At 46.7% G+C, this 19,900-nt stretch overlaps 2 protein-coding genes across 6 annotated transcripts in view; one reads left to right on the top strand and one right to left on the bottom strand.

Moving 5' to 3' along the window:
* Positions 1-1,470: 1,470 nt before the first annotated feature.
* On the bottom strand, positions 1,471-16,640 carry ACP1 (acid phosphatase 1). 5 transcript variants are annotated; one of them, XM_088796317.1, is made up of 7 exons: positions 16,465-16,543; positions 10,967-11,090; positions 10,793-10,866; positions 10,592-10,705; positions 4,015-4,076; positions 1,807-1,912; positions 1,471-1,688 (listed from the first exon to the last, which is right to left on the bottom strand). In XM_088796317.1, the coding sequence occupies exons 2-7, from the start codon at positions 11,007-11,009 to the stop codon at positions 1,611-1,613; spliced, it is 477 nt and encodes a 158-aa protein (XP_088652443.1). In that variant the 5' UTR covers positions 11,010-11,090; positions 16,465-16,543; the 3' UTR covers positions 1,471-1,610. The 5 variants fall into 5 exon arrangements, 3 of the variants coding, with proteins under 3 accessions (XP_088652443.1, XP_019607559.1, XP_019607560.1); XR_016020522.1 differs by lacking the exons at positions 10,592-10,705; positions 10,967-11,090 and adding exons at positions 2,448-2,611; positions 10,435-10,548 and having other exon boundaries at positions 1,646-1,688; positions 16,465-16,640; XR_016020521.1 differs by lacking the exon at positions 10,967-11,090 and adding an exon at positions 2,448-2,611 and having other exon boundaries at positions 1,646-1,688; positions 16,465-16,620.
* Positions 16,641-16,918: 278 nt separating this feature from the next.
* SH3YL1 (SH3 and SYLF domain containing 1) overlaps positions 16,919-19,900 on the top strand; it is a 29,186-nt gene continuing 26,204 nt past the window's right edge. The window contains exons 1-2 of the mRNA XM_088796366.1: positions 16,919-16,928; positions 17,053-17,379. Of these exons, the coding sequence (XP_088652492.1) occupies positions 16,919-16,928; positions 17,053-17,379 (337 nt within the window). The remainder of the gene's footprint in view (positions 16,929-17,052; positions 17,380-19,900) is intronic.

The raw sequence follows: 19,900 nt of genomic DNA on the forward strand, positions 1-19,900 counted from the left end.
GGAACAGAAAAACGTAAGAAGCATCTCCCTTTTGTGCTTAGTAACAACTGTCCGATGACCAGGCCAGGGTGTAATTTCTGAAGTGCTCTTACTTAACCCCACGTTTTGTGGCTAATTATGTAACTTTTTTTTTTCAATTCTTTATCATTATCAAATTCTCAACCTGTTGAACCTCTCAAATTGCCTGTATGTCCGAGGAAGTTTACACGGTAAGATTCTCGGATTCCAGGGAGCCACCCCCAGTCTTGCTGTCCCCCTACCCCCCACAAGCGCAGTGGTGGGCCGGCTACCTGCTCACCCTTCAGGCACACCTGGGTTCAGGACTAAACACCCCACCTGGGACCCCAAGGATACTGAGGACAGGGAGTCCCCAGCACCCAGAAGAAGCAGGCACCCGGTAGGCAGCCCCTTCTGACGCCCCAGAGTCACGACGAGGACTGACCGGACTGAGGGCTCGCCAGGCTTTCGGGTCAGGAACCAGGAATGGGGGTGAAGACGAGCTGGGACATGCAGGGGCCACCCCGGGAGACTGCACGCCCACTGACCGTGGGGTCAGGCCAGGGTGCTGGCTGCAGGGGCCTCGAACCTTTTTCACAAATGGACATGATTGTAAGTGGAAGCAAGGAACTTCACATTTTACTTCCTGACACGGAAGATAACGTGCACATACAACATCACAGATCATTTGAAAGGGATGCTAAAGGCATCGTTTTCTAACTTTCTTCACTTGTCAATAAAAAAGCAGGCAGACACCAGACATACACCTTAGTTGCATTTTTATAATTTGCCCCGTTTATTCTGAAAAGTCTTTTCTGACATATAGCCATATGAATTTTAAATTAGTTATCTCAAAGTACAGAGAAATTACCTTTACTTGCCCATAAATTAAGCACTGATGGAAGAATATCAATATATAAGCATTCCAACATAGGAACTTTTCCCAACTTTTTCATTATTTTTTCTACCTAAGCTAATGCATGTTTGACACTCGGGTTACATACGCATCCGAAGGCAGACACGCCCTCAAACCGACCATCAGATGGACCAGCACACACTGGTCCTTCTTGTTGGATATAATTAAACTCCGGAGGCAAAGGGGCTCAAATGGGAGCAAGTAAGACGACTTCTCCATGAAATGAACTAGACAGAAACTAGGCAGTCCCAGGTGCTGAGACAAATGCCATAAAGCTTTCTGTCCTATCTTAAATATGCGAATATGCACGCATGTGTGGGGGCCCACACGTCCTGTCCAGGCTGCTGGACAACAGGCCTGGTGCACACAGAGGGGGTCAGGGACACGCTGCTTGTCCCCAGGCCGTCCACAGACGTCGGGAAGAGGCAGCGCACAGCACTCTGGGCCACCGTGATGTCTGACTCGTTATGTTCTGCTGGGCTGTGGCAGGGTTTGGTTGTGACTGGAGAAGGGGAGGCTCCACTGGTCCAAGAACACTTCACGGGCCCCACAGATGGTCTGAGTCCAAGATATTTATTTATTCTTTGGCCAAACACAACAACTGGTTTCCATCTACAACTACATTTTAAGACCAGAAACAGCAGGTCGGCTGGAGTCGCAGCGCCGGCCCTGGCCCGACGGGCAGCGCGGGGGACAGCTAGCGGGCCTGCTCCAGGAAGGCCCTGCAGCACCGCACACACTGCTGGTACACAGTCTCGAAGTCGGAGTCGTTCCCCTGAAAGGAGGAAAACGGACAGAGCCGCCTAACCAGATGCCCAGAGCCTTGACCCATGGCCGCCCAGGGCAGGACCCACAGGCTCACGTCTGCTCGTGAGAACTACAACGGTACTTACGTAGTAGGGGTCCTCAATAATAAGTCGTTTTTCTGGATCATAGCTCCCAAGTAGTTCGATTTTAGCTTTGCTGTTTTTCACTTGATTACTTTTCCTAGTCAGGTCTCTGTAAAATTAAAACATGAACTTAGTTTCCTGATCTCTGGTTTCAAGTTAAACAGAGACATTTGCTAGGGTTGTATGCAATGTCCACGTGAAAATCCAGCCAAGGTGGCTGATTTACAAAGAAATCAAACACTCGGCACATCTGTATGACCCCCATGCAGCTTAGGCCACAGGTTCCTGTCTCTTCCTGCAACAGCGGCTCTCCACAAACTACGCAGAACACGCATCCCGAAGCCAGAGAAGACCGGTGCTTTCTACCAGGAAGGACATATGGAGACAGACAATCAAAAAGACCGTGTCAGATATTAAACAGATGACAGAACGGAGCTCACACAGCCTATAAATTCAGTCGTGGAGGGCGGCCAGCTCCGGCCGAGCTGTCTCCAGCATCTCATGTGGCGGTTCCCTTTCAGTGACTGAGCTTCCTGCTTTTACGCCTCAGGCCCCCCACCCCAGCTGGAAGCAGCTCCGCTCCCCAGACACCTCCCACCTCCAGCTTTCACTCTGCCACAAGAGGCAGCCTTCCCAGAGCTCACTTTGAGGGCTCCTCCAGGTAGTAAGCAAATCCCTGCTGGGCACTGGTCTCACGGGAAACCTGGCCTCACAGCAACATTCGGCAAGGGGCGCTGGCAAACAGGAAGGAGCGCAGCGGGGAGCGGGCTCAGCAATTCCCAGAAACAGTGCAGGTCTCCCAGTACGCCTGCCGGTGGATCCCGTTACCAGCAAGTTTTCTAATGAGATACTGTAATACCTAAGCTACTGTGTAAGTGACAAAAATGAAAACCAAAGAAATTCACAACTGAAAAACAAAACACCTACGTATTTTAACGAGGGTCCTGATTAACAAAAACATAAGACAAGCTGTTCTATCCACATCTGTCCCGTGTACAAAGGTAACTAACTAAAGCAGAGACAGTTTCTCTTCATCAAACATATGGGAGAGTTATGAATCAGCATCGGTGTCAGTCAGTGGCTTCCTGCGGGTGCAGAGGGCTGAGGGGGTGCAGAGGGCTGAGGGGATGCAGGGGGACCAGCCGTGGTTCCGAGCACAGTGCACAGGAAAAGCTGTCGTGTGAGGAGCAGCACACAGCACACAGGTCTCACACCTGAACACCTTGGGACAGTCCATCTGATCACCTAACCGGAGCCCGCTTCTAAGCTGGTACAATACACTGTAGTCACTAATTTTTGGCATGACCACATTATATCACAGTCTTTCTCCATTAGGTGTAATTTTATCTTATTGCTGTAGCCCACACCAGACTAAACGTCACGAGGGCAGGCAGCATGAAAGTCTTCTCGTTACTGTTTACAGTGCCTGCACTGTGACAGGCACACAGCTTCCCTGTTGCCCAAATACAACAAATCCCCTGGGCTCAAATGCACACGAAGCGACAGGGCCCGGTGGAAAGTGCGGCTCACGGGAGGCTTCACAGAGCACAGGCTAAAATGCCACCAGACCTACCACGTCGTGAACTTGGGCATAGACCCCAACCTCCCTGTGCCTCAAGTTCCTCTGACGAGAGGGGTACCAGTGCAAACCTAGGGACCATGTGCTGTGGCATGCAGAGCACGTAACAGTTTGTGTCATGGCCGGCCATTTCTGTCTAATACCCTCGTCTGTCAGTTTTTGTTTTCTAAACAATGAAGGCAATCAACAATTTAAATAGAGTAAGAAGTTTTCTCTTCTATTGGTCCTCCTTTTTTTTGGGGGGGGGCGCAGCAGTAAAGGGGGAATAAGATGGGAAACACAATGAAACACGACATTGTCCGTGGATCACTGCAGCCATGACACTCACCACCCTGGGAAATCAGACTCTGCCATGTACAAAACTCTCTCACCACCCAGCTGGTCTTCAAATTAAAGCTAACTGAGCTCTCCCTTCTCTAAGGCTCTGTCTCTTTGTAAATACACCCCCCTAAGACAATCCTAAATTACTTTCTGAATTTCTTACTATTCTTAAAAAAACTAATTCTGTGTCTGTAACGATCACCATCTATTAAAACTTTAGGATAATAAAAAAAGTCACTTTGGGCAACTAACTACTTGGCCCACCACTGAAATAAGAGTTGAACAGAAATACCCTTTAAAAAGGTGATTACCTCAGATTGCTTTCATCCATACATAGTATATAATCAAATGTGGCAAAGTCTTCTTTGGTAACCTAAAATTAAATAAGAAGTCAAAAACACAGTGTTTATATTTATACCAATCAAGTCTAGAGGATCCAAAGCAGAAAAAAAATTGCTCTATGAGAACCTGTTACTCAAAATTGAAATTTAGGGTACTTTAAAATGAATACAGAGTTAACCTATTTCCTAAAATTGTATTGCAAAGAAATTTTATATTATAAAGTTCCTGTTGTAAATATAACATGATGTAACACATAAACACAAAGTTTATATTTCATCTTCAATTTCTAAGTAACAATGTATAATTCAATTAACACATTTAAATGTCATACAGATGAAATAAACAATGACCCAAAATCTATGGGACACAGCAAAAGCATTCCTAGGAAGGCAATTCATAGCAACATAGACTATCTCAAGAATAAGAACAATCTCAAATAAACAATCTAACCTTACACCTAAAGTAACTAGAAAAAGAGCAAAGCCCAGAGTGAGTAGAAGGGAACAATAAAGATCAGAGCAGAAATAAATGAAATAGAGACTAAACAATATAATAATAAAGATCAATGAAACTAAGAGCTGATTCTTTCAAAAGATAAACAAAATTTGATAAACTTTTAGCCAAACTCATCAAGAAAAAAGAGAGGGCCCAAATAAAATCAGAAATGAAAGAGAAGTGACAACTGACACCACAGAAATACAAAAGATTATAAGGAAACACAGCAAATAATTATATGCCAAAAAAAATTGGACATCCTGGGAGAAATAGATAAAATTCCTAGAAATATGCAATCTTCCAGGACTGAATCAGGAAGAAACAGAAAATCTGAACAGACTGATTACTACTAACGAAATCGAATCAGTAATCAAAAACTCCCAACAAACAAAAGTCCTGGACCAGATGGTTTTACAGGTGAGTATTATTACCAAATATTCGCAGAATTAGTATCTATCCTTCTCAAACTCTTCCAAAAAACTGAAGAGGGAAGGAAAGCTCCAAAACACATTCGAGGAGGCCACCATTATCCTGATACCAAAACCAGACAGAGACACTACAAAAATGAAAATTACAGGCCAATATCCCTGAAGAACATAGATGCAAAAATCCTCAACCAAATATTAGCAAACCAAATTCAGCAATACATTAAAAAGATCATACACCACAATCAAGTAGGATTTATTCCTGATACGCAAGGTTGGTTCATGGACATGTCACAAAAACAAAAGATTTACTGCACTCAAGGAAAAAAGTAGTATGATCATATCAATAGATGCAGAAAAGGCATTTGACAAAATCCAACACCCATTTATGATAAAACTCTCAGCAAAGCGGGGATGGAGGGACCACACCTCAACATAAGAAAGGCCACATATGACACACCCACAGCTGACCTCAAACTCAAATAGTGAAAAGCTAAAAGCTTTTCCTGTAAGACACAGAATAAGACAAGGATGCCCACTTTCACCACTTTTATGGAACATAGTACTTACTGGAAGTCCCAGCTACACAGCAATCAGACAAGAAAAAGAAATAAAAGGCATCCAAATTGAAAGGAAGAAGTAAAACTGTCATTATTTGCAGATGACATGATGCTATACAGAGAATCCTGAAGATTCCACCAAAAACTATTCGAATAACTCAATTCAGTAAAGTAGCAGGATACAAAATTAATATTGAGAAATTGGTTGCATTTTTATACACCAATAACAAACTACCAGAAAGACAAATTAAGAAAACAATCCCATTTATAATTTCATCAAAAAACAAAACAAAACAAAACCAAAATCTAGGAATAAATTTAACCAAGAAGGTGAAAGACCCATACTTGGAAAACTAGAACATTTTGCTGAAACAGAAGTTGAAGATACAAATAAATGGAAGGGTATACTGTGCTCATGGATTGAAAGAATTAACATTGTTAAAATGTTCACACTACCCAAACCAATCTACAGATTAAATCCCTATCAAAATACCAACGGCATTTTTCACAGAATTAGAACAAATAATCCTAAGATTTATATGGATCCACAAAAAACCCCAAATAGTAAATAGCAATATTGAGAAGAACAAAGTTGGAGGTATCACGCTACCTGATATCAAACTATACTAAGGCTATAGTAATCAAAGCAGCATGATATTGACATAAAAACAGACACAGCGATCAATGAACAGAAGAACACAGAGCCCAGAAATAAACCCTCACTTATATGATCAGTTAATCTATGACAAAGGAGACACAACTGTACAATGGGGTAAAGACAGTCTCTTCAATAAATGGTGTTGCGAAAACTGGGTATGTGTGTAAACAAATCAAACTAAACTACTTTCTTACACCATATACAAATTTAAACCCGAAATGTATTAAAGACATAAATGCAAGATAGTTAAAACCATAAAAGTCCTAGAAAAAAATATAGGCAGTAAACACTTTGACACTGGTCTTAGCAGAATTTTTTTTTTTTTTTTTAAGGAGGGCACAGCTCACGGTGGCCTATGCGGGGATCAAACCGGCAAAGTTATTAACACCGCACTCTAACCAACTAAACTAACTGGCCACCCCACAGAATATTTTTGGATATGTCTCCTTGGGCAAGGGCAACAAAAGGAAAAATAAACAAATGGGATTACACCAAATTAAAGTTTTTTCACTGCAAAGGAAATCACCAACAAAACAGAAAAGCAACCTACTGAACGGGAGAAGATACTTGCCAATGATACATTCAATAAGGGATTAATATCCAAAATATATAAGGAACTCATACATAACAAAAAAATAATAATCCATAAATAAATGGGCAAAGGACCTGAATAGACATTTCGCCAAAGAGAACATGCACATGGTCAGCAGATATATGAAAAGATGCTCAACATCACTAATCATCAGGGAAATGCAAATCAAAACCACAATCAGATACCACCTCACTCCTGTCAGAATGGCATCATCAGTAAGTCAACAAACAACAAGTGTTGATGAGGCTGTGGAGAGAAGGGAACGCTCCTGCACTGTTGGTGGGATTGCAGATTGGTGCAGCCACTACGGAAAACAGTGTGGAGCTTCCTCAAAAAATTAAAAATAGAATTACCTTAGGACCCATCATTTCTACTTCTGAGTATTTACGTGAAAAAATCCAAACCACTAATTCAAAAAGATATCTGCACCCCTATGTTCACTGCAGCATTATTTACAATAGTCAAGATATAGAAGCAACCCATGTGCCCATCAATAGATGACTGGATAAAGAAATTGTGGTACATTTATACAATGGAGTATTACTCAGCCATAAAAAAAGAATGAAATCCTGCCATTTGAGACACTACGGAGGGACCTAGAGAGTATTATGCAAAGTGGATTAAGTCAGACAAAGACAAAAACCATATGATTTCACTTATACATAGAATCTAAAAAAGAAAATAAATGAACAAACAAAACAGAAACAGACTCATAGACACAGAAAACTGATAGTTGCCAGATGGGAGGAGATGGGGAAATGGGTAAAAAAAGCGAAAGGGATTAGTAAGTACAAACTGCCAGTTATAAAAGTCACAGGGATGTAAGTACAGCAGAGGGAATACAGTCACTGATACTGTAATAACTGTGTGTGGTGCCAGGTGGGTACCAGGCTCATGGTGATCACCTTGTAAGGCACAGAAAAGGCTAATCACTGTGCTATACACTGGAAACTAATATAACACTGTGTCAACTGTAATTGAAAAATAAATTTAAAAAATAAAATGAAACCAAATGCCACACATTCAACCCCCTTCGGTATTTTACTCTGCTTTTCCCTCGACAAGTACTTAACATCCTAGGCCCTGGTGCTCCCAACCCTGACACGTGTGAGACGCTGGGTGTGCAGCTGAGAGAACTGCACACCGGTTTCCCCTGAAGAGACACATACAGAAACATTCACAGCAGCACTGAGTCCCAAGCTGGAAACCAAAGCAGGGTGGGCACAAGCTGCAGCACAGCTGTGAAATGACCGAGTCCGGCATGTATGTGAGTAAGCCCGGCCATAAGGCACACCATGGAGAACCCGAGAGAAGCTGATGGGCAGATTACACATTACAGGACCCACTGCCATGAAGCTGGAACGATAGGACACACTTCAGTGGTGACCTCTGGAGCAGAGGGGGCAGTGCTGTTCATGCTGTAAAAATGTACTGGGCTGACACTGACAATCTGCGAACACGTCAAAGACGTTTACTGAAAAGAGGAAAGAATGTACGATAAAGTAAACATCTCCACAGAACTAACCGGACGTGAGCGTTCACTTACTTAAGAGAGCTGACTGCATTCATTAAAAAGAAAAAAGCACCCGAAATGCATTTTATTTATTAAACCCAAGTGGAAAGTACTGGGAAAATTAATACTTTACGAAATGCAATAGAATAGTTCTCATACAAATTGGGACAACTGCTAAAGAGAAAACCTGTAAACATTAGCAAGACTCTAAAAAATTCAAGATCTGATGTGATACTAATTTATAAAACATACTTTACTAGTGCTTCAGAATTTTTTTTAAAAATCATTGAGAAAATTTTCTTAAAAGCAACAGGAAAAGAAACAGGCAAAAAAAAAGATTCTGTAGAAACACTACTTCTAAAACTGATAATTACAAGTTTTCTTAAAAAATAAAGTTTGTAGCTTTTATGTCGTGTATTTAAAGTACATATTGGTACACACTTTTATTACATAATAGTGCACAAAAAATCATCCAATCTTGGCGAAAAATAGAAAATGTAAAAGTATGATTGCTCACAATTCTGAAGAACTCCTTAAAAAGATATCTATATTCTTAAAAAAAATAGAAAAAAGAAACTGGCAAAGTATGCCAAAGCTCGAAGAGATTAGAATGCACAAACGATTAAATGTTTAACCTTCTGTCCAATGAAAATTCCATTTAAGAAAGGGTCAGGTCCTTGAAGTAGTTAATTTAAATAGTAAATTGTAAACACACAGTCGAATGACAGAGCCAGAAACCAGAAGTTCATATATCCCATAGTAAGTTACCTAAGCCAAAAACAATGTGTGCACTGCTAATTTCTGAGTCATCAGTAATGTCCTAAAAGTGTTTCTAAGACATTTTGTTTTGTGGATTTTCTGGCTCATACCTCGATATGTTTTTATTAAAACAAATAAACTGGTGATCAAACCCCAGATCTACCATTTGAAGCTGGGTAACCTTCAATAAGTCATTTATTTTCTCTCCAGAACTCAGTTTCTTGATCTGCAAAATGGGTTCTCCAACCACTCCTTTCCCTAATGAAGTAATGGACAGGATACAAATTGAGCTGATCAAAATTAAAAATTCAATGCTGTATGGCAAAGCAATTTGAAGAGCTTTACAAGATTCACTATAACCACAATTAAAGCATCTTTGCCCAGGCTTACAAAAAGTTCTGATTCAACCACTAGTACTAAACTATGGTTCTTACGTGCCATCCATCCTATGAACGTGCAATGTATTTGACAACTGATTTTCAAGACATTCAGCTTCTGGTTTGAAAGCCCCCAAAGCCCACCTCTGGACATGGCCCATGCTCTGACACCAGCCCACAGCTAGGCTGGGCCTACAAGCCAGTACGCTTCCTTAGGCTGAATACAAAAGGAAGCCATAGATTTAAAAAACAAATCCAACTGGATCTCCATAAAACAGTCACAGTGGTAAAAATGTTCCTGCAGAACAGCATACGAGGTGTTTTGTGTCAGAAATGGAGCCAATTTCTTTAGGAGCCGGCCCCTGCGGTTCTAGAAGGTTCTGGCATGGTGCTAGTGACTCACTGTGCGTGCAGCCGGTGGGCACGAGGTCCCCACTAGGAATGCTGAAAGAAAACCTCACTGTCCCGTGGTTATGCGAGGCTGGAGCCCTGTGGCCCAGGAAGGTGCCGGCAGCTCCAGATGGCCATTTAAATCAGGGAAATTGTAAGATTCAGTCCCGCCATCACACCGGCCACCTGCAGCCAGGGGTCCCCACTGGACAGAGCAGACAGACGGTCCTGCTGGGTGGCACCAGCAGTACCTCTGGGCACCACGGACAAGTGTCCCTGGACGTGTCACACGGCACTGTCCTAGCAGCCAGTTCGTATGGGAGCAGACTGGTCATGGCGGTCCCAGTATTCTCAGAGACCACACAGAGAGAAATACAGAGGCAAGCTCTCAGCCAGGCTCTTGCCGCCCCAAAGTATGTAATTACGTGCATTTTAGTAAGGAAATTCCAAGACCCCCATGGTCTGTCAGGACTGTGGAACCAGGGGTGAAACCAAGCAGGTCCCAGGGCAGGTAAACGGACCGTAAGTAAACGCACTCACAACAGGGACGCCTGGGCAAGCGCATCACCGCGTACCAAGTTAGGACTCGACGTATTAGAATGAAGCAAGGGCTCGTCTACCTGTCTGGCTTTATGGGCTGTGTCAATGCCATGGTTTCTCAGGCAGCTCACAGCTCTCGGATCTGGTGACCGGCCCACGTTCCAGTCAGAAACAGCACCGCTGTCCACGGTCCACTGCAACACAAACACACGAGCACCTTCGCGTGAGGCACCGTACCTGCCGGGCGACGTGGCTCATGGGGACGCCGTGCTTCTTCATGCAGTTCTGCCCTCGGTAGTCAGGAGGATTCCCAATCTCATATGTGGACGTGGCCGCACTGTCTATCCTCCACTGTGGGAGAAGAAAAGACGTTTTTTTCGCAGTTTCCTGCCCCAAAGGCATGCAGGTTGGCCTTTCAAGACAGTGAACGGTACTTACAGCATCAGAAACGTTTTGATCAGTGACAAGCTTTCTGAAAACTGCTTCTGCAATGGGTGATCGACAGATGTTACCTTAAGAAAGGGGGGGGAGGGCAGAAAGTGAGCGTCAGGCCTGAGGGAAGGGCAGGAGCTGACTTGCAGTCTGGCGTGACCCACCAACCACTTCACACACCCGACCACAGTGACACTGCCCTAAGGAAAGCCAGGCAGAACATGAACACGACCAGGGCGCCAGACCCTCTGGAGGACAGCTGGCCGAACCCAAGTTCAATGATTTGACACCAACTGTTCAAGTGCTTGAAATGCAAATGACAAGAAATCAACAAAGTGGCTGCAAGCAGCCTATTTACCTAAAATACAAGAGTTACTGTATGTATTTTCAGGGACATTCTACACGGTAAGACACAACACAATACATGCAGGCGTTAATGGCAGTCCGACGTCACTGCACGATCTGTGCCAAGCCCTGCCTGGTGCTAGAGCCAGGTGTTGGCCCACTGTGTTGGGGTGCAGGCCCAGGCTGCCACGCCTCCCAGAGCCCAGCAACAGCTGCAATTCTGGAATTCTCTAGAAGGACCCAGAACTCAGGAAAGCGCTGCCCTTATGATTGCAGTTTTACCAGAACAAAAGATACAAAGCAGAACCAGCCAAAGTTGGAAAGTATAGAGCATATTCTGGAGGAATTTTAAAGCTCTTGGGTCCTCAGGGACGTGTCATCTCCTGTCATCAAGGGCTCGTGTTGAGGGGCTTGGGGTTTTTATTAAGTAGGCATGACTGAGCAAATTATTAGCCTGCGGTTGTAAGGCACCCACTCCTCAGCCCCTCCCGTACAGGACCTCCTGGGGAACAAGACACTCCCACCGCTTCTAGGGAATTCAAGGGGCTTGGAGGTGACATCCCAGGAGTCAGGACAAAGGCCACACCTGTCATCAGGTGCGGCCAAATTCCTTACTACACAGGGGAAAAGTAAGACACGAAACACTCTCAAAATATTCTACCATGTGCAAAGCAAAGCATTTACAGGAGCTACAGAGTTTACGGTGACGAGAACAGGAAGTAAAGCTGACTGACGAGCAACGTTCTACAGAAGAGACTCTAAAAAGCATAAAGAAGACAGTAAGAAAACTTCTCATCAGAAGAAGAGGAGGAGTGGAGCTGACCTTTAAGGGATGAGGAGGATTTAAGCGGCATGAAAGTCGGGGTAGCTGGGTGAGGAGGCAGCGAGGCCGCTTCAGGCACGGAGAGTAAATGCATGGGAGGCTGGCGGGCCCAGAGGCCCTAACCTGTGGCCAAGGTTGGGTGGACCCTAACCTTCCCACTGACTGCGGCCACAGTGGGAAGACACGGAAGGTTCTGGGGAGAGGAGTGATGAGGCCTGTCCCACAAACATTATCTCGTGTGCCCACCTCTTCCGAGGCAGGCACCGTGCCAGGCCCTGGGGAGAGAAAGCTGCTGCAGACACAGACCAGGCCCTTCGCACCGGCTAGGGAAATACCCACGGATGGAAGAGCTGGAGACTGAGACCCTCCAAGGCCAACGGGGAATAGCCAGGGACAGATCGGAACTGAAGTTAGGGCTGGTGAGAGACCACGAAGGGAGGGAAAAGAGAACTCTGAGTAGACGGCACTAGATGACAGACTTTACTCTTTGCTAATGTTAGAATCTTCTGATTTCCAATAAACAACAGATCTTCTAAACTGTTGTGACAACAAACAACTACCACGTTTCCCTGAAAATAACACCGGGTCTCATACTAACCTTTGCTCCAAAAGACATATTAAGGCATATTTTCAGGGGATGCCTTATTTTTTCATGTACAACAATCTACATTTATTCAAATACATTCATGTCATCATCTTTTGGAACATCGTCATAACGTACTAAATGCATGTCTGGCTGTCGATCTCTACTAGGGCTCATTTTCGGGGTATGTCTTATTTTCGGGGAAACATGGTAATTGGCTATTGTGTGAAACCAACTCACTGACTTAATATTCATCTTCTACATGAAGACAGGAATTAACCCTGAACGCCCTCTAGAAGCTAGTTTGTGCTGTGAAGTTTTTCCTCTCCACATCCTAAATTTTTGTCTAATTTTTAAAACAGGTATTAGCACCCTCACTATTTTAATTACGGAAAGCTTCCCATAGGTGTATCATCATTTTACTTGCCGCCATATACCCCAGGGAATCCTTTTAAGAGCAATCATTTTTCCAAACTAAGATAACTGTTATTATTTTGGAACACTAGAATAGATGCCTAGTATCTCAGCATCTAAAGACATAATAAAAAGACTAGCTTCGTTTTACAAATGATTATAATTAACTATAAAATAACCTCTTAGTTTTCCCACAAGACAAAGCCATGGACTGTTCACTGCCTTGAAGTTAAGGCATATTCATCCACTTTCCTGCTACAAAGACTAGAAGTTCTGTGACCTAAAATACCAACAAATAAGAAACCTGCCAGCTTATCACTTGACCTCTTGATTTCAAAAGGTGACATCACCAAATTCCTGTGTTACTCAAAGATGGAGCATGTCAGTAAAACACAGTACTTCAGGTTTCACCTATGGAAAAGTTGTGAAACTTAAAATGTCATCCTCAGACTTCTGTAGAGAAACACGTTCAATCTGTGAAGTCTTAAGTCTGTTTATTCCAAATTAGGCAGTCTAACATATACTGATCCAACACCTTAGTCTCGAGGACAGAGACTCAGAAAACACCACATTCTCCAAGGGTAGGTGCGATGTCGGTCCCAGCCAATGAGGCCCGACACCAGCATACCAACCACGCACTCAGTAAACATCGGTTTTTTGTAGGACAAAGTATGTTATCACCTCCAACTGTGCCGGCTGTGGCATGATCAACAGCAGCACATTCTCTCTCATCTGTACGTCTCTATCTTACAAAAACAGAAAACACTTCTAATAATCTTGCCAAAAGAAGTTCAGGCTCTCTGCCACTGGCCTCCCACATCGCCCCTGCACGTCTCCCCCCGAGCTGGACTACTCACCACCTCCACCAGGCCCGCTCTGGTCCCCCCTCGGGCTAATGTCAACACTTTTTTTTTAAGTTCCCACCTCTATTCAGAATCCTCCAAAGACTGACCTAGTTCAGAGTAAGCTCTGTCCTCACATGGCCTCACCAGACCTGTCCTCCTTAGGCTTTGAAACGAGGTTCCAAAAACATGGCTCACAACACACCACCTTTGTGCACAGCCCACAGAGCTAAGAATAACTTCTACATTTTTACATAGATGAAAAAAAACCCCTCAAAAGTAGAATAATATCTTGTGACATGAGAAAATTATATGGAATTGAAATCCCAGGTTCATGAGTATTTTTGGAGCACAGGAGGCAGGGTGAACGAACCATCTAAGTGGTCAGCACGTAATACTTGCTCTCCGACTCTTTACAGAGAGAGTCTGCAGACCCCATCCCAGAGCTTTCTCTGTAGGCGAGGAATTAACTTCTGCCCTACCGATGAGAATGGTACCCATCAGGATGCACGGACCACAGAAAAAAGTCACTCCAAGTGTCTTCCAGGCCTCAGGTACAGATGAGGGTCCTGGCTGGGAAAGTCTGGTCACCAGGCCCAGCCCCTGTGCCCATGCCAATTCTTGAACCAGATCTAGCATGTTCACTTCAAAATCTTCACTGCTTCCCTCTGGACCCAGGATGCCTTTCCACAATACCCCAGGCTTGTGTCCTCACTTCTTTCAAGTCTTCGCTCAAAAGTCACCTTGTAGGTGAGGTGTCGCTGCCTCCTATATTGAAAACTGTACTCCATTCCCATCCCCTCTTTCCTGCTTTTCTGTTCTCAACATGACACTAACCATTGAAACTAAGCATCGAGTGAGTGGGCTGTTAATGACAAGGTGTGAGTCCCGGGGAGGCAGGGTTTCTCTGGTTTTGCCACTACTATCTCCCTGGCACTCAGACCAGTGCCTGGTAATAGTCGTTGCTAAAAAACAAACAAAATTGTATGGAAGACAAACATACAAGCACAGATGTCCCATTAACAGATATCATGGTGCACCTGACTGCCCTTTCATGAATCTGTTCATTCTGTCAGTCAGCCTTCAGTGGAGAGCTTAAAAAAGAAATGACGACCACTGCAGCCGGGTGGCTCAGCTGGTTAGAGCGCGAGCTCTCAACAAGGTCGCCAGTTCAACTCCCTGCAACTAAAGATTGAAAACGGCGACTGGACTTGGAGCTGAGCTGCGCCCTCCACAACCAGACTGAAGGATAATGACTTGGAGCTGATGGGCCCTGGAGAAACACACTGTTCCCCAATACTCCCCAATTAAAAAAGAAAGAAATGATGCCCAATATCAAAGTGAGACGAAGGGGCCCTTTTACGTCTCCTCTCCTAGAAATTCAATACTGCAAATACCTAGTGAGCGTCACATACTGTCTTAAAGCTGGAAATAAAAAAATAAGCCAGTTTTACTGCCCTGAAGATGACTAATTCTAGCGGTGCTCTCAAGAAGCTAACGAGCAATTACAACCACATTTACGTAACGAAAGGTGTCTACAAACGATCACTGGAACAAGCCCCTCCACCTAGAGGACCTGGGGAAAGGAAGGGCGGGAACAGTGTCTGACCTGACAGAAAGGCTTTCCAGGCAAAACGCACAATGGGTGCCCAGAAAGAGCCACACGGCCAAAAGCACCAAGCGTCTAACATGCTGGGGAGCAGCTAGTGCTTAAGACAGGCAGTGTCCAGCGGGGGTGCTTAGGAAAAGGCACGGGAGCCACAGTGGGCAGGCGGACAGACTTGTGTCGCCTTCCAGAAGGTGCAGCACGAAAGGCAGCGGGAACTTGACTCCTGGGAAACGCAGGCTCGTCAGACGTGAAGCAACCGGCCTTCCTCTCTCAGGAGCGCAAGACATACACGCGGTGGAGCGGGGAGGGACCCGGTCCTGAGGGGCGGTGCCCCAGAAACTAGAGGGAACATGAATTCTATGCTGAGGGAGGCTAACTGTTGAAATTCTCAGACTGAAAAGAATTCTGAGTTGGAAGGTACTAGGAAGAAGTGGAACAGCGGCACGTGGGGCTGGTTACCTAGCGATCAGGAGAATCAGCTCTCTGGCTTGGCGTTTTTTACAACCCAAACACCCGCACTTCATCTGCCTTGAGCTCAGATCCACTTACACGCGTGCCACGGAGACCGGCCAGCAAACCGGCGTTGTCACGGGGCTCAGGGCCTCGGGAGGCCCCTAAAGCAGGGCAGCAGTCCAGCAGGCTCAGGTCTACCCGACGAAGGGAAGTGCAGGGAAAGGACCTGGCTTGTGGGGAGGGCGCTGCAGGTGAGACGCACCCCGAGCTTGGAGCGCGCGGGGCAGGGGTGACGCCGCTCCCAGAGGGGGCTGCGCCGGTGACGGAACCGCGACCTGAGAGGCCGGGGCCAAAGCCAGAGGCCCCAGGCTTTCAGAGAGAGCTGAGCAGGTGACAGGTGACCCGGCTTTGCTAGGACTGGGAAGGGGAGGGCACCGGTCTCGCACAGCGGGCCCGGCGGGTGCGCGGCACGAAGGGAGAGCGCGGGGCGAAACCAGCCCGGCGTCGGGGCCCGGGCCCGGCCGCCTCCCAGTCACCGTCTCCGGCCCAGGGCGCAGCCCGCGGCGCACGAGGCCCACCCAACCCTCCAGGCAAGTAGCGCCGTCTCACCCAGACACACGAACAACACCGACTTGGGGACCCGCTCCGCCATCTTCCCGCGCAAACGCAGAGGCGCCCACTGACCGCGTCGGAACTTTTCTGGCGCAGCGCACGCGCACTGAGCACGCCCCTCGCGCTCGCGCCGTCAGATTTCGGCGGGGTCTCGCGCCTGCGCGGTCAGGTTTCACCCATGAGAGCGGGAGGCGGGACCGAGAGTAGCCTGGAGATGGGGGAGGGGTGCAGGAGGGGGCGGGGTCGGGGCGGAGCCGGGAGCACCCGGAAGGCGGAGGGAGGGGGCTTCGGGGCTGGGACGGGAGAGCCGGGTTCCAGAGGCACCGGGAGCGCTGGAGGGGCGCGCCCGGGAGGGGTCGGGAGAGGCGGGGTCGTCGGTCACCTGGACGGCGGGGTGGGGTGGGGTTCCGAGAGGGGCCGGGGGAGCGTGGCCGGGCGCCCCCTGGAGGCGATGGGACGCAGTGCGGAGTGATCGCCTGACAGTGGGGGACGGTGCCAGCCCCCGTCCCGGTTGGGCTTCTGCGGCTACAGACACTCACAGGAGGCACCGGGGCCTCCACGGCCCCCGAGGTCCCGGCGTGTGAGGGGCCCCGCTGGGTCCGGTCGCGGTTCATGTCAACGCGCCCCGCCCACCTCGGCCTCGATGCTGGAACGTGAGGCCGGTGATACGGCGCGAGCGGGCTCCGCACGGGACCAGGGGCCCCGCCCGGACCAGGGGCTCCCGCGCCGCCTGGGTCGGAACCGCTGCGCACAACCGTCCGCTCTCCGACAGGCGGGCGTGTCAGGGTTGTTCAGCTCCAAAGAGACAGGGCGCTTTGGAAGCCGCCTGGGGCGGACGGAGGAGCGCGCAGACCTTCCTGCCCCGGCTCTTACCCGAGTTGCGCCGTGTCTGTCCCGCGTTACCTGAGTCAGGTGCGCGCCTCGCTGGGGCGGGTCCCTGCCCTGGGAGGCGGAGCCCGGCCGAGCGAGCCCTTCCTCTTCCTGGGCTGGTGTCGGCAGGTGGAGGGGCGCGGGCGCGGGCCGGGACCGGGGTCACAAGTGAGTACAAGTGTCGGCGACGCCGCTGCGCCTGACCTGGGTCGGGGCCACCTCCTCCTTCCCCTTTAAAAAAGTTTAGCTGGAGACGTTCAATCGTTGGTGAAAGAGGGCAAGAGAAACGGTGATTCTGAGATTTTTGCTGTTGCGCATCTATTATATTAACACAGAGACGAGGGTGAGGCGGGTCCCGGACTCCCCACCACAGTGTTTTTGATTCAAGTCTAGCCCCAGTGTTTCAGTTCACAGGAAGGCTCTTCCTAAGCTTTGTATTTTAACGATTGTAAATCCTTTTATGTTATTTGTAAATATCTAATATGTGAAAAGCCACGGGTTAGTATCTTTTCGTTCCAATTTTTTCAATAGATGACATTCTAGAGCTTGGTGGTGAAGGTTTGAGTTTGGTGTGTGATCGACTCCTGGGGGCAGGAGGCAGAAAATGGGGTAACGTGCACAGTGGGGGTCCCCTAAGAGAAGTGCCCTCCACACTTTGACCTGGCCCTCCCTGTTATCGGCCAAACATTTTGGGGTAAAGAGGTGAAAAGAGTGAGCACCTGCCGCCTCTGGGACCCTGTGGATCTGTGGCAGAGGAGGCTTTGCCTTATTGCAAGAAGTATGAAACTGCTCTGAATTTGTAGGTGACAATAAGGTAATGAGATTTACCTTGCTGGATGGAAACTTGTCACTTTCACTCCATTACAACAAATATTTCAGTGTCACCACTGCTGCTGCTCGGCAGAGTTGGAAGGAAGACACAGACATGGGACCCCTGCTCACAGGGAGTCCAAATGTGGTGGCCCAGGTGTGCTGCACTGCTGTTCTCATGAGTGTTTTTATTGGGATGCCTGAATTAATAAAGTTAGTCAGAAAACCTGTGCGCATGACTTCCGAGAAACACAGGTCTCTCTGTGCTGGCCTGCCCTGGGAATACCTGTGCAGTGACTGCGCAGGTGTTTACAGGTTACTGCGTCGGAGTTAAAGTAAGCAGAAGAAGTTATAACTTCCACCCTGTTTGCCATGCTAAGGAGAATTGGTTATTTGGTTTTCTAATGTTCTAGTCAAACAAAATTTCTGTGAAATGTGTAAATGCCACCCCTCATCTTTTGTAAGACTGAAAAAATAATTTGAAGGAAATCTTTGCTCATCAAAAGCAATTCAATGCTTTTATCCCATGTAGGCAATCTTTATTTTCTGGAGATTTCTCACAATTTAGAAATAAAGGAAAGAAAAGAAAAGTGGATGTGGGTGAAAGGGGAGAGTGCTGTCTGTGTGCTGAGGGACGGTGGTCGCAGAAACTCTTGCAAACCTTGTCCTGTTGGCAAAAGCATCATGATAGGACATAATCCCATGTCATTTAAGACCCAAGCTCACAGGTGTTTTTTTTGTTTGTTTGTTTTGGAAGAAGCCATTTTTTATACCAAGTGATCTGACCACCTGGCTTGTGTAGTCCTGTTCCGGGCCAGGATCACATGACTTCAGTTTTGGGTAAAGTGAGTATAAATGGAGGGTTTCCTTAGGCTGAGAGTTACGTTTCTCATCACTCCCTCCTCTCAGCCTTCCACCTGAACCTGGGTCAGGGGACTAGAAGAGCAGCAGAGGTGCAGAAATGTTTGGATGCAAATGGTTAGTTTTGTTTTAGGTTTGAGCTAGCAATTTGGATTAGGAAGGTTAATGATCTGACCAGAGAGACCGGTTTTGATTTCTAGAACTGACAACTTTGTCTCCTTAAGTCAAAGGAAGTAGTTAAACCAAGGCCAGTGAAAGGTAAGAATTGGTTTCAGAAACAATGGCCGTAGTGACCAGGCAGTGGTGTTTACTATGAGGGTCTAGTAAAGGTTTTGAGCAAAAGGCCTCTTAAAGGTCACACAGAGAGGTAAAGCTCCTTTGATTTTGGCTAAAATGTAATCAGTTCCTTCTAAGTCTTTCCTCAGCAGCATTCCTTTGATTGGGATTTTATCAATTTAGTGAGTAACCTTCATTGCTTGTAAATTACAGCGTGTGAGGCTTGATAATGTGATTAATGTCTAATTAATGGAAATTTGGAAAACTGTTTCTAAACTTACGAACTTTTCATAGAAGTACCCCTCTCGTAACTGAGAGTCCATTGAGGAAACTAATATACTGGGTGTTTCTTAACTGAAGGAAAGTTTGGGAATCCCTGAACTCTGGTGATGATGTGGTGGGGAGGGGCCCTTTGTCCCCTTGCTTTCGTTCCAGACCTCTGGTGGAGGGTAGATTGAAAATGAGTCAGTTTTCTCACCCCCATGGCGATTTACTTCAAGTGGGATTCTATATCCCTGTCTGCCCCCAGGGGCCCCGGCCCTGAGTTTGTTGCCCTATGATCAAGATGTAAATTGCTTCCACATCCTAAACTCATTTCAAGCTTTTGCGATGTCCA

This window comes from Rhinolophus sinicus, chromosome 2 (genome assembly GCF_057876585.1).
Source record: "Rhinolophus sinicus isolate RSI-liver-muscle chromosome 2, RSI-T2T, whole genome shotgun sequence".
NCBI classification, from domain to species: domain Eukaryota; kingdom Metazoa; phylum Chordata; class Mammalia; order Chiroptera; family Rhinolophidae; genus Rhinolophus; species Rhinolophus sinicus.